The 12814-nt window shown below is 36.4% G+C and overlaps 1 protein-coding gene and 2 pseudogenes across 1 annotated transcript; 2 read left to right on the top strand and 1 right to left on the bottom strand.

Annotated features, from left to right (window-relative positions):
* Positions 1-6613: 6613 nt before the first annotated feature.
* LOC113305049 lies at positions 6614-7335 on the top strand (annotated as a pseudogene).
* Positions 7336-7369: 34 nt separating this feature from the next.
* Positions 7370-10431, bottom strand: LOC113304315 (annotated as a pseudogene).
* LOC113304316 (probable RNA-binding protein 18) lies at positions 10422-12592 on the top strand. Its single transcript, XM_026553395.1, has 5 exons — positions 10422-10559; positions 10948-11031; positions 11631-11704; positions 11809-11935; positions 12010-12592. The coding sequence occupies exons 2-5, from the start codon at positions 11029-11031 to the stop codon at positions 12304-12306; spliced, it is 501 nt and encodes a 166-aa protein (XP_026409180.1). The 5' UTR covers positions 10422-10559; positions 10948-11028; the 3' UTR covers positions 12307-12592.
* Positions 12593-12814: the final 222 nt, after the last annotated feature.

Below are 12814 nucleotides of genomic sequence, written 5' to 3'. Positions count from 1 at the left end.
TTCTATTTGCTTGAGTAATCAAATCAAGAGATTGAGATATTAACTCCTCGATATACTTTTTATTAAGATTGAGTCTAACTTTCTAGTTGATTCTCTTGAAAAGTATATTGGAGTTAGTCCATATAAATTGCTAATCTAAATATTGGGTGTGGTTGTTAGACCCCCGCTTTTTCAATATTTTCACAAAGGAGTGTTGCACTTGATTTTTCGTCTTCAGATGATTCATAGTGATCAGACGTTTCATCAAGAGTTACAGCACGACCTTTGTTTCCAGTGTATTTTTTACGAGTTGGACACTCATAAGAAAATTGACTAAAACCTTTACACTTGAAGCACTGTGGGACATCCAAGCATACTACGAGATAACTTCGGACTGGAATATAGTTGAGCCCTAACCAATTTCACACTATTCAAGGTACAGTCATATTCCTTACGCCCCTGAATCCCAGCAGGAATTTACGCACTTGATTCTCTTAACTGATCTCACCCATAACCAAGAGTTGCGACGACCCAAAGATAAAGACTTATAAACAAATATGTCTCCAACAGATAAGTCTATTTTGATAGATAAATTTGTCTCCCACAGATATACCTATGAAGTTTTGTTCCGTCTTTTGGTATATCAAGGTGCACAGGCACCAAATGATAATCCGGACTTATATTCCACAAGAACAACCTAGAAATATAAATCAACTCACAACACTAGTAAAAAAATGATGTTCAGTAACAGTTAAAAACTGTTACTGTATTATTTCTGTAATAGTTTTAGTTTTTTCTACGGTGTTACTAAAGCCCCTGTTACGGAAAGTTTATAAAACCTGTTACGGAATGACTATGGAAAAATGACTCATAAATTCTAAAATTGTCACTGTTAGTAGTTTTTGGTAACAATTTATTCAATATGTGTTATTGAATAATTGCTATGCTAACTGTTTTTCTTAAAACTGCTGCTATTATTTGAGTAACCGTAATAGCTTTTAAGAAAACTGTCATCAAAAACAGTGTAAAGGTAAAAATTTATAGTGAAACTACCATCACCTCCACCACTAACACCGCCTCCACCTCCACCACCAGCATCGCCGCAACCATCACCATCATGCCCACCACCATCCCACAATTACAAGTTAGTTTATAGAAATGTCACGATAAGGTCACATATGGTGACATATTAAATATGTTACAGTAAATAGGTATATGGTAACAGTTGGTCTAAAAAATGTCACGATAATGTCAACTATGGTGACATATTAAAATGTGTTACAGTAACATGGGTATATAGTAACAATTGGCCTAAATAAATGTCACGATAATGTCAATTATGGTAACATGGGTATAAAGTAACAATTATTACAAAAACTGTTATCATTATTTAACAACTTAATATTTAGTAACAGGTAATTTACGAACTGTTACCTTATAAAAGCTTGAACTGTTACTAAATGTCACTTTTCTACTAGTGCAATAACTTAATGATATGGTGGTAGAACAAGTTATTGTGGAATCACAAAGAATGAGACGAAGAGATTTGTGATTACTTTTTATATATAATCTATTGGAGATAAATCTCGATCAAATCTTACAATATTTCTCTTTTTAACCTTGTCTTTTGTTGTTTCGATGAGATTCTTAACCTTTTCCCCGGTAACCAATTTATAAATCAACTCTGCTGATACTATAATCACCGTTATGATAATCATGTCGATAACCATGCACTTTAAAGATATATTGTCTTAAACATAACCTACAGACCTTTCCATTACTGCACGATCCATACTGGATAATCTTTAGATGAAAATTAAGAGAGAAGCAGGAATAAATTTTTCTTCGGAGGGGATGAAAATGAGGAGACGCATGATAATTTGTTCCTGGGTGTTGATAGATATATAAGCCGATGAGCATGTACTGAAACCTACCTGAATTGATGTTTACAAAGCTTATTGTAATAAGGAAAAGTTCCCACAGAGAAAAAAATTCTCTGTCTGGATTCTATTGAATCGTAATCGTACAAAGTACTACTACTAATTTAATTCTTTGTTAGGTTTTTGGTACATAATTCTCTATTAGGTTTTTGGTACTAATGTCAGCATTATTCTAGTTTTTTTTTCTTCGTATAGCTAACAACATACATCTTGTTGGATATAACATAAGAAACATCTTGTTTATAACAATAAACATCTCCTAAAGTTTCTCAAATTGATTTATGGAAACGTATCAAAAAAATTTAAAATATATGTGTACTGGTTTATTGGAAGGAAAATAATAAATTTTTGTGATACTTTTTCAAATTTGAAAATAATAATTCTTTCTGATTTATGTGATAATTAAATAAGAGAAGCTAATGCTGCAACCGGTCCATCATTGCCCATCAAAGTTGGTTCTACATAGTCCCTTTTGGTGCTGCTAGAGTGATAAATTACGTTCTCTTCCCATGATGTATATGTGTATTGGTTTCTTGGAAGGCTACAAAATTCAACCAATTTTTATGCCCTTTTAGTTAATTGACGAGCATATTTCAAGTTACCGACTTTGAAGACAAAGGAAGCCGAAGCAAGAGCAGCTACAATTTTTCCAGCGACATCATGCCCCATTATTGTTGATCTTCTGGCCTTTGCCAGCAATAACCTTCGTCCGGTATTGTGGCACCACCGCGAGCCGTATATACATAAAAAGATTTTCAGATGAAAATAAAAGCTATTTTTAGTCAAACGGAGAAATAGTCTATGAGAAGATAAGCTCATACAAAGAGAAAAATAAGTCCAAGATTAACTTGGGATTCAGTTGTAATCAACAATAAGATTGTTGGGGTAGAAATTTGTTTCCAAAATAAGCATTGGGAACTTTATTTGTGCTCCTATCCAGTTAGGCGATTTTTACTTGGTTGCATTCTCAATTACACCATTACTTAATGTCCCTAACTACACACAGGGGAAAATAATGTTTTTTTGGTAGGAGACCCTGGATCACTAAGTTGCTAGTATTTAAATTACCAAGCTTTATTATATCATATAATTTCAATAAAAATTAAGGATGAAAACATATATTAAATAGCACTGGAATAAAAAACCCAGTAGAAAGGTACATATTTACAGAAATATCATTGTTTCAAAAATAAATCAAAATTTTTAAAATTTAAAAACTTAATATATTTCAAAACATACACAAGATTTTTATAAAATTTGTGTATCTGAAAAGCACTTTAAGTTATTTATATAAATAGTACAAATAATAAAAATATTTTTTTATTTTATGCTAAAAATTTCATTGCTTTTAAATTTAATAATTTTGACGAGTCAAATTCAAGTATATGCATCGTATATTTCTTATGAATAGTAAGTTTAATCAGAGCATGTCCAATTCTGAATTCCTATTATTAGCATGGTAATAATTTTGACAATCTTTAAACAACAAAAGAAAGAGGAACAGCAAATTCTAAATGGGCTACGGTGAACAAACTATTCATCTTGCAAAACATAAGCCCACTTAAATATAAGCCCATAACAGGAACTAATCCCAAGCTCAGACACTTCAAGCACTCTATTGTTGTTTTTTTCCCATTTACAAATGAAATGTACCTCTGTTGAATGTTTTCCATCCAAAAAAGTTGGAAAAGTCAATTTCTCGGTTATATGGTCAATTTATCCTTGACGGAGATGAGAAAATGAAACCACGTAATGAAAATGATGCCACATGTTTATTTATCATTAGTATGACGTGTCACAGATCTCTGACACACATTTAGGTCAAGGAGATCCTTAGGAAATCTGATGGTATCGAAAAAGTTACTTAGTTTTCTCCGCAACACGTGGATGTGTGATGACCACAGATCTAAATTTCAACAGATCTCTATGAAAATTAATGGTATTCGATGGAAGTTTTAGATGAAGATGGGGGAAAAGAAGAGAGAACCGTCATAATGAACCTTTCTTCTTCTTCTTCCCTATTTTCCTCTCTGTTTCAGATAGAAACTTTGATTTCCCTCTCTATGTTGTTCTTCCGTCTTCTCTGTTCCTCTCTCTATTTTTAATAGAAACTCCTCTGTTTGTGAAGAGAGAAGAACAAAGAAGAAGAAGAAGAAGAAGAAAGTTAAATATGGTGAAGTTAAGACGCGAAAAGAAGAAGGAGAAGAAGAAACCAGAAGAAGAAAGGTAAGTGAAAATCATCCTTGGGTTCGATTGATTAAACCATTTTTTAGGTTTTTTTTTTTCGATTTCTAGGGTTTTGCTTGAATTCGATTATAGGGTTAGCCGAGTATGTTTGGAAAATTAGATGTATGTATTCAGGGTTTTCTTTTTTAATCCAAATTCGATTATTGAATAGATTCATAATACGAAATTGATTTTAGGGTTTCTGGTTTTTTGAAGTAAGAGTAATTGATTCCTATGATTTTTGGTTTGTTGATTTTCTAGGTTTTCTGTTTTTGTTCATTGATTTGTAGGGTTTTTTCTATATTCCATCATTGGGTTTTCATATGTTTAGTAAATTGATATAGGGTTCTCTGATTTGTAGGGTTTTGTCTATGTGTATTGTAATCTTTGTATGTGTATTGCAATCCTTGTATATGTATTGTAATCCTTGTATGTTTAGTAACATCTACTGATATGCTTTAGCTTTCATTGTTGTTGCTTCATGGAATAAATTGATGTTGTTGCTTCATGGAATAAATTGAAACTAGATAATAATGATGATGCTTTTAGTCTGTTCAATTCCATGAGCTTGAGGTGTTTGAATATAAATTGCTTTGTTAAAGTGTGCTGGGTCATATATGGGGATTGCGAAATTTGACTGCCAAGTTAGGCAAATTGGGCAATGTGCAGTTAAGAGCCAACTTTGCCTTTTGTTAGCATGCATCATGGATGCTCTGAATTAGAGCTTTTAGTGGATATCTACTTGAATTCTATGTTTCAATTTTAATTTAAGATTTAACTTTATTCAAAATTGACCGGAAGTAGAACTGAATATCCCCGAATGGAACTGAACAGTTGTAGTGTACATCTAAAATTCCTGAAATTACTACTGTTCTTGTTTTTTAGACTTTGTGGAGGTGCATCCGGAGCAAATTCTCAACCTTGTGCCAGCAGATCTAAGAGACAAACAAGTGTTGCTCAATCTTCCCAACCAGCTGCAACATATTCTGCAAAAGCAGGTGTCAAGAGAAAGGCAGGTGATGAATCTTGTTCTCAAGCCACTTTCAATCGGAAAAAATGTTGGATCTGTTAGCAACCATGTTACTTTTACAGCTCCCCCAAAAGGAAATAAGAAAGTTAGGAAATATACGAAGCATTAGATCTGCCTCTTTTATGTATGTGTTTGTGATGACTCTGTTTTTCTGTTTGTTTTGTGACTTATGTTGAGACATGGTTCTGGAATGTTATGTTAAGAGAACACAAGGCATTTGTTCCTTTGTTAAATAGATAGTCTTAATTTAAAGATGGTTGCAGTTTCATTTGCAGATTTTTCATGAATTCCTTACCTATTTCATTTACTTTCCCCTTGAGTATTTCTTTTGTTTCGTTAACTATTGCATCTGAAGCCCATTTACATGTATATTTTCAAGAGGAAAAACATGGATTTGACCTTTGAAATGTGGAACTACCTATGAAATTCCACGTGTACATAGCCGACTTGGCAGAACAGGTCATTGGTACACTAAGCGCTTTTAACATGACTTAACTGCTTACGTGGAGGATAACTTTCCGTTAGCCGTTTTTTTCAAAAAAACGGTCCAAACCGGGGTACATTTGTAAAAGTGAAAAAAACGGGGGTACATTTGTGTGTGCACAAAAAAACAGGGGTACATCTGTATTTCACCCTTTATTTTTTTTGGATCTGTTTTAGTTTTGTTTCAGTAATCTCCAATCTCCATTGAAACATTTGAGTTTTGTTGTTTGTTTTTTGTTACTTTGTATGCTGAAAATGGAGTAGCTGATAAGTTAGAAATTTTGTGTGAATTGATTCAGATGGTGAGGAACTAATCTTTAACTTCTTTCAACTTGTTGCAGTGAACTGCCTCTGTTGTATCATATAGTCTGTTTTTCCTGACATGGTAGGCAATGGTCTTAAATTCTGTAATCTTTGGCGTACATGTATTTTTATGGGTAGCAATAGGGCAACAAATGTCCAATTCTGTCAGCTGATGAACTCGATATATGTTTTTGCTACCTGTGTGTGCAAATCCCTGTAACATTAGCACTATGCTTCATAATCATGTTATGTTTTAGCTTGTTATAGTGAATGCCGATTCTAGTACCATAAACCATTACCCCTGAAATGGTAGTCACTGATCTTATCCTCTTAAATCTTTAGGCATTCATAAGCTGGCAACAGGTTTCTTAGAAACATGTGTAATTTATTGGGAAAGTTTGGTCTCAATCAGTGTGCTATTTTAGAAATTCAGGAACTCGATCTATGATTCTGATACTTTTCCAAAACCCTGTAATGTAATCATGTTTTGTTTATTTTGGGTTTTGATGTCTGATGGATCTGATATTAAGTGTTTTTCGCCATGTTTTCCCTTCATGCCTTTCTGAGCTATATCTAGAAGATGCATACGTATGATTTTGGAGTTTAACTGTCTGTTCTCTGACTTAATCTGTTAATAACTGCAGGGTTCTAATGGGTTGATCAAAGAATAACTGAGTATGTTTCACTCCCTCCTTCCCTCCCTGCCTCCCTCCCTATATACTAGTACTAATGGTAGCTGAATTTGTATTCTAAACTCTAGGTCGGTCTTGATCAAGATGTTTTCTCCTTGTGGAAAGATCAAGTCGGAGGAATTTTTATGGCACACCCGTGGTCCAAAGCGAGGAGAGCCACGAGGTTTCGCTTTCATTCAGTTCAGTACCAAAGAGGTATATCATCCATTACTCTAGTTTGTTGTTGTTGATGTGTCAGTCAAAACCTCATTTCCCAATTTGAAGTGAGCATGCAGGAAGCACAACTAGCAAAGCAGAAAATGAATGGAAGATCGGCTTGTTGTCTGGTACGTTAGTGAGAAATACTATCTGGAAATGTCAACCACAGCCCCAAAACCTTTCAAAGTTGGTATTGTCAGTGAAGAGAAGAAAGCAAGTCAAGCGGGTAGTAGTACTCATACGGGTCAAATGAGTCGAAGTGCTAAAATCGCTGCAATAAAGAACAAACTGAAATCCTTGGAAGAAGAAGAGAACTGTTGTTTAAAGAAGAAACCCAGGCAAGGTGATAGTGTCACTTGATCCGCAGCTGGCTGTAGCCTTTTATTACCTGTAGACAGTTACTCGAATCATAGGGAACTGTGAGCTTGAGTAGATTTTCTATTAATTAGCACTGAAGGGCCTCACAGAACTAAACATTTCCATTCATTCCTTTTACAGACATTTAAAAGACCTTCAGAAAAAAAAAAACATTTTCATTCATTCTTTTTACAGAAAAATGTCATTCCATAAAACAGAGAAAACTCTCATACCTCCCCTGTTACACCTCTTTTACATCTGGTGCTTTACAGAAAAAACATGTTCCTTATGGAACTGAAGATATTTGAATAGAATCTCATAAGGAACACCTATTAACCCACAGGCTTCAGGTTCAAAAAGCACCAACAGCTACTACTTATCCCCACCCTTCGAATAGGAATCGCGAAGCGTTACAGTTCTATTAAAGACAAGTTTCTCTTTAGTAGAATCCACATCCACTGCAAAATACCCAAGCCTTTCAAACTGAAACTTATCCCCGACTGCAGCATCCCGTAGAGAGGACACAGCAAATGCTTCTGGTATCACCTCTTTGGATTCAGGGTTAAGGTCCGTGAGATATTCTTCAAGTTCAGCCGGATTCTCAGAAACGAATAGTTTATCGAACAACCTAACCTCCACCCTCAGAGGATCAACTCCTGGAGAAGGCTGTGAAACCCAATGAAGAACACCCTTTGGTTTTGTGTTCTCGGAAAGGTCGTATTCTGCCCGGATCTCCATAACAGTCTCCCCATCATCACTATAGATTACTTCTGTGCATTTTATAGGGAAAGCATACCTTAGCAGGACCCACTTTCCAGGAGCAAGTCCATAGTAGTCCTTTGAATCTTTTGCTCGAAAATCTGACCGTTCTATGTACACAACATTTGTAAAAGGAACCTTGTAAAAAGCAGATGCATCATCTGTTTGCGCATCAGGCCACTTCTTCGCATCAAGATACGATACCGTTTTGTTATCCAAATTTGTGATAACAACCTTCAGAGGATGCAGCACAACCATCTGCCTGGCTGCTGTTTTGTTCATGTCTTCTCTTATATGGTACTCAAGGCGGTCCATGCGTATTGTGCTATTATCACTTCTAGTGATTCCGACTCCTCTGATAAAGGTATTTATTGCAGTTGCAGACACTCCTCGCCGCCGTAAACCAGCTAGTGTCATTAGACGAGGATCATCCCACCCGTCAACCCACTTTTCAGTCACAAGCTTGTTCAATTTACGCTTAGACATCACCGTGTTAGTGATGTTCAACCGCGAATATTCCCAAACATAGGGCTGGTATCGGCTTAATGCATCCAACAACCAGTAGTATGACGCACGGCGAGTCTCAAATTCAAGTGTGCACAGCGAATGAGTGATATTTTCAAGAGAATCCACAATGCAGTGAGCATAGTCATAACTGGGATATATGCACCACTCGTCTCCGGCACGTGGGTGAGGAGTGAACTTTATACGATAAGCAATCAGATCATACATATTAAAGTTATCACTCTGCATGTCTTGCTTCATTCTAAGTGTGGCTTTGTTTTCTTCAATCAAACCCATTCTCATGTCGTTGAACAGCTTTAGTGATTCTTCAATTGGCCTATCCCGCCATGGACTGTTCCTTTTGTTTTCCCTAGACAGTTTTATCTCTTCTGCACTCTGGTGATCAACATATGCATGACCCTTCTTGATCAGCTCTACAGCCAACTCGTACAAAACATGAAAATAGTCACTGGTGTACGTGATGTTGAAAGGTTCCCATCCCATCCATTGCACAATTTCTTCAATATGATCGATATATTCTTTCTTTTCAGCATCAGGGTTAGTATCATCATACCTGAGGTAACAACATCCACCCCTTTCCTTCGCTAAACCAAAATTAATGAACATAGCCTTTGCATGACCAATGTGCAGGTACCCATTTGGTTCAGGAGGGAATCGGGTGAAGACTCTACCGCCGGTCGCATCCAGATGCTTCTTAAGCATCTCCTTTGTATTGCAAGCTCTGAATACAGGGCGATCGCTAAAGAATACCTCTGTATGCACCTTTGTATCTTCCTCTGGCTCAGGGAATATAGTGAAGGGGTTGACTTCTTCTTCATGAACCTGCGCAGCTATCACTTTTACATCTTCTTTAGAAAGTATTTTTTCCTTTTTCTTCTTTGCAGGCTTTTAATCATTATCTGCAGCAGTCCTCTCACCCAGCAATCCAAATAGTCTGTCATCAATTACTTTCTTCACAATCTGTGTATCAGCCCATGGGTGCATAGCTCCAATTTTCCCAAATAATTCACCAACATTAAACTGATAGCGCATCTCCAAGATGGTATCCCTTTTTTTCAAAAACCATGGAGACAGCGTATTCAATTTCCTCCAACGAAACTTCTACTCGTACACCACAAGCCTCTTCAAATTCATTCAGATGAAGATTCTCCGAACCCAGGCATCCAAGATATGCATGAGCTGCCTCTAACTGAGCAGGGGACTTAATCTTGTTTGATACTATGTATTCCAGCAGAGTAGGTCGATGAACAAGAGCATTAGCAGGGAATTTGGTGGCAACTGTGTAGAGAAGATTCCCAACCGCTTTGCTACATCCATCATCAGTCACTGCTGCCTCTTCGATAACCGCAATTAGGTTCGATGTAACCTTGTTATTAGCAACAGTGTTGTTTGCATCCAATCCTATTCTTAAAAACAAATCTACAATTTCCTCGCGGTTATTCTCTTTAACCATATTGGATGTAAAGTCTGAAAAAAAATCAAGCAAAATCTATGATTATCATCTGAAAGCTGGTTATTAGATTCAGGGTTTAAAAATCAAGCAAAAATTAGAAGAACCCTAAGGATTAAAATAGAGGATTCAACACCAAAACAGAATCCTAGTACTATAAATTGATTGATCAGAGATCAACCACCTGAATTGGGGATTAGGTTAAACTTAATTGCTTACAGAAGAATTTTAGATTAGAGTATATATAGGCAAAAACAAATAGAGAACTGAAAAAAGGAAATCAACAAGCTACAGAAATTAAGGAAACAGCCGATAAGGGAGGCTTGACATACATACTAGTCGGTACTGCCGCAAGGGTTCTCGTCTTCTCCAAGAATGTGGCCGACGGCAAAATTGAACGCTGAGAATCCAAGTTTTCCTCCTTTCGGGTCGAGCTGCAAGCAAAAGTTGGCCGACTTTTATAGGGGAGAAAAACAAACTCAAAGTCATATCTTGCTGACAGAGTCAAAGCTTAACTTGGAATTACAGAATTGCCCTATCATTTTTTGTGTATTTGTATTCATCAAAATCATTTTAGTCATCTCTCTGCAGAGAAAAATCAGCTCCGAAAAATTACTGTAAGTACCTCCGCTTCGCCCTAATTTCAGTCTTTTGATTTTCGTGATTTCATTTGTTACTTCATCAATGAGAAGAAGCCCTAGGTTTGGAAACTCATCGTATTGTTTTGTTTAATTAGATGAATTTCTTATTTCCTGCTCTGATTATGATGAAATTAACAAAATCAGTTCCAATTATTTTTGTGTAATTGTGGTCCAATTGATGAATTTTGGTGTTTAAGATGAAACAATGATGGTTAGGGTAGGTCGAATTGTTGTTTGTTTGCTGTAGACAAGAAATTGTTGTCATGAATTTGTTTTGTTTCAGTAATCTCCATCGAAACATTTGAGTTTTGTTATTGAAATTGGAGTATCTAATAAGTTTGAAATTTTGTTCGAATTGATGCAGATGGTGAGGAACTGATCTTTAACCTCTTTCAACTTGTTGCAGTGAACTGCCTCTGTTGTATCATACTCCGTTCTTCCTGTCATGGTAGGCAATGATCTTAAAATCTTTAGTCTTTCAAATACATGTATCTTTATGGGTAGCTTAAGTTTCGTAACTAATGTCGTATTCCGTTAGCTGATGAACTCGACATATGATTTTGCTATTTGTGTTGCGCAAATCCCTGTCATGTTAGCATTATGCTTCGTAATTATGTTATGTTTTAGCTTGTTGTAAGGAACACCCGCTCTAGTACCATAAACCATCACCCCTAACATGGTAGACACTGATCTTATCCTCTTAAATCTTCAGGCTATCCATAAGCGGGCAACAAGTATCTTAGAAACACGTGTATTTTTATTGGTAATAATTTGGGAAAGTATGGTCTCAATCAGTGTGCTATTTTGTTAATTCAGGAACTAGATCTATGCTTCTTCTACTTTTCCAATGCCCTGTAATGTAATCATGTTATGTTTATTTTCCATTGTCGTGTCTAACACATCTGTATTCGCCCTTCAAGCCTATCTTTAGTTGCCATCTAGCTGGGCTACACCTGAAAGGTGCATATATAGGATTTTGGAGTTAAAACAGTCTGTTCTCTGCATATATTGGTAATGTTGATTGACTGAATTCGTTAATAACGACAGGGTTTTAATGGGTTGGCTGATGAGACGAGTGAAAGAAGGCTATACATCGGTAATCTTGATCAAAGAATAACTGAGTATGTGTCACCTCTCCCTCCCTCCGATGCTAATATTAACTGTTGCGTCCTCCCTCCCCTTGTACTATTACCAACGGTCGCTGAATTTGTATTCTAAACTCTAGGTCGGTCTTGATCAAGATGTTTTCTCCTTATGGAAAGATCGAGTCGGAGGAATTTTTATGGCACACTCGTGGTCCAAAGCGAGGAGAGCCACGAGGTTTCGCTTTCATTCAGTTCAGTACTAAAGAGGTATATCATCCGTTACTCTAGTTTGTTAATGTCTCAGTCAAAACCTCATTTCCCAATTTGAAGTGAGCATGCAGGAAGCACAACTAGCAAAGCAGAAAATGGATGGAAGATTGGCTTGTGGGCGTCCATTGGTTATCCGGTATGCTAGTGAGAAATACTATCTGGAAATGTCAAGCACATCCCCAAAAGCTTCCAGTGTTGGTATTGTCAGTGAAGCGAAGAAAGCAAGTCAAGCGGGTAGTAGTACTCATTCGGGTCAAATGAGTCGAAGTGCTAAAATTGCTGCCATAAAGAACAAACTGAAATTCTTAGAAGAGGAAGATAACTGTTGTTTAAAGAAGAAGTCCAGGCAAGGTGATAGTGTCACTTGATCCTCAACTGGCTGTAGCCTTTTATTACCAGCAGACAGTTTACCCAAAATCATAGGGCAGTCTGAGCTTGAGTAGATTTTTCCGTCGCTTGAAATTCTCTGGTATTTGTGAGGTCTGAGCTTTGTTGATGAGCTGCTAAACAAAGAAGCAGCTGTAATGTTTATCTGTATTTAATCAGCTTGGATTACTTTTTTTAGTACCTGTCTTGACACTAAATATCCACGAATTATCTCTTATAACAGGTCCAGTGCAGTGATTTCAATGAAAGAGTCATTTTTTGTAGTTATCTTATCTGACTTAGTCTGTTATAACATTCATTATCTACTGGCAGATTTCTCACAAGTCTAGCAAGAAGACTGGAGATTCCTCATGGTGGCAGACGGTCAAGACTTATTAGAGGACAAGTGGTAAAATGTTTGTTGGTCAGTTCAGTTCCTCCTGAAATTTTGAATCTATGTACAATACATCTAGTTAGTACTGGCGAAAAGAGAACATTGTGCCATTGCTC

Source organism: Papaver somniferum, chromosome 8 (genome assembly GCF_003573695.1).
Source record: "Papaver somniferum cultivar HN1 chromosome 8, ASM357369v1, whole genome shotgun sequence".
Classification (NCBI taxonomy): domain Eukaryota; kingdom Viridiplantae; phylum Streptophyta; class Magnoliopsida; order Ranunculales; family Papaveraceae; genus Papaver; species Papaver somniferum.
Note: the sequence above shows the minus strand (reverse complement) of the source record. Positions and strands in the feature narration are given on the sequence as shown.

Excerpts from the sequence above, each read along its gene's own strand:
- LOC113304316 (XM_026553395.1), top strand. Across the intron at positions 11,705-11,808 it reads CTTGATCAAAGAATAACTGA|GTCGGTCTTGATCAAGATGT; the intron begins GTATGTGTCACC and ends TCTAAACTCTAG. Across the intron at positions 11,936-12,009 it reads TTCAGTTCAGTACTAAAGAG|GAAGCACAACTAGCAAAGCA; the intron begins GTATATCATCCG and ends GTGAGCATGCAG.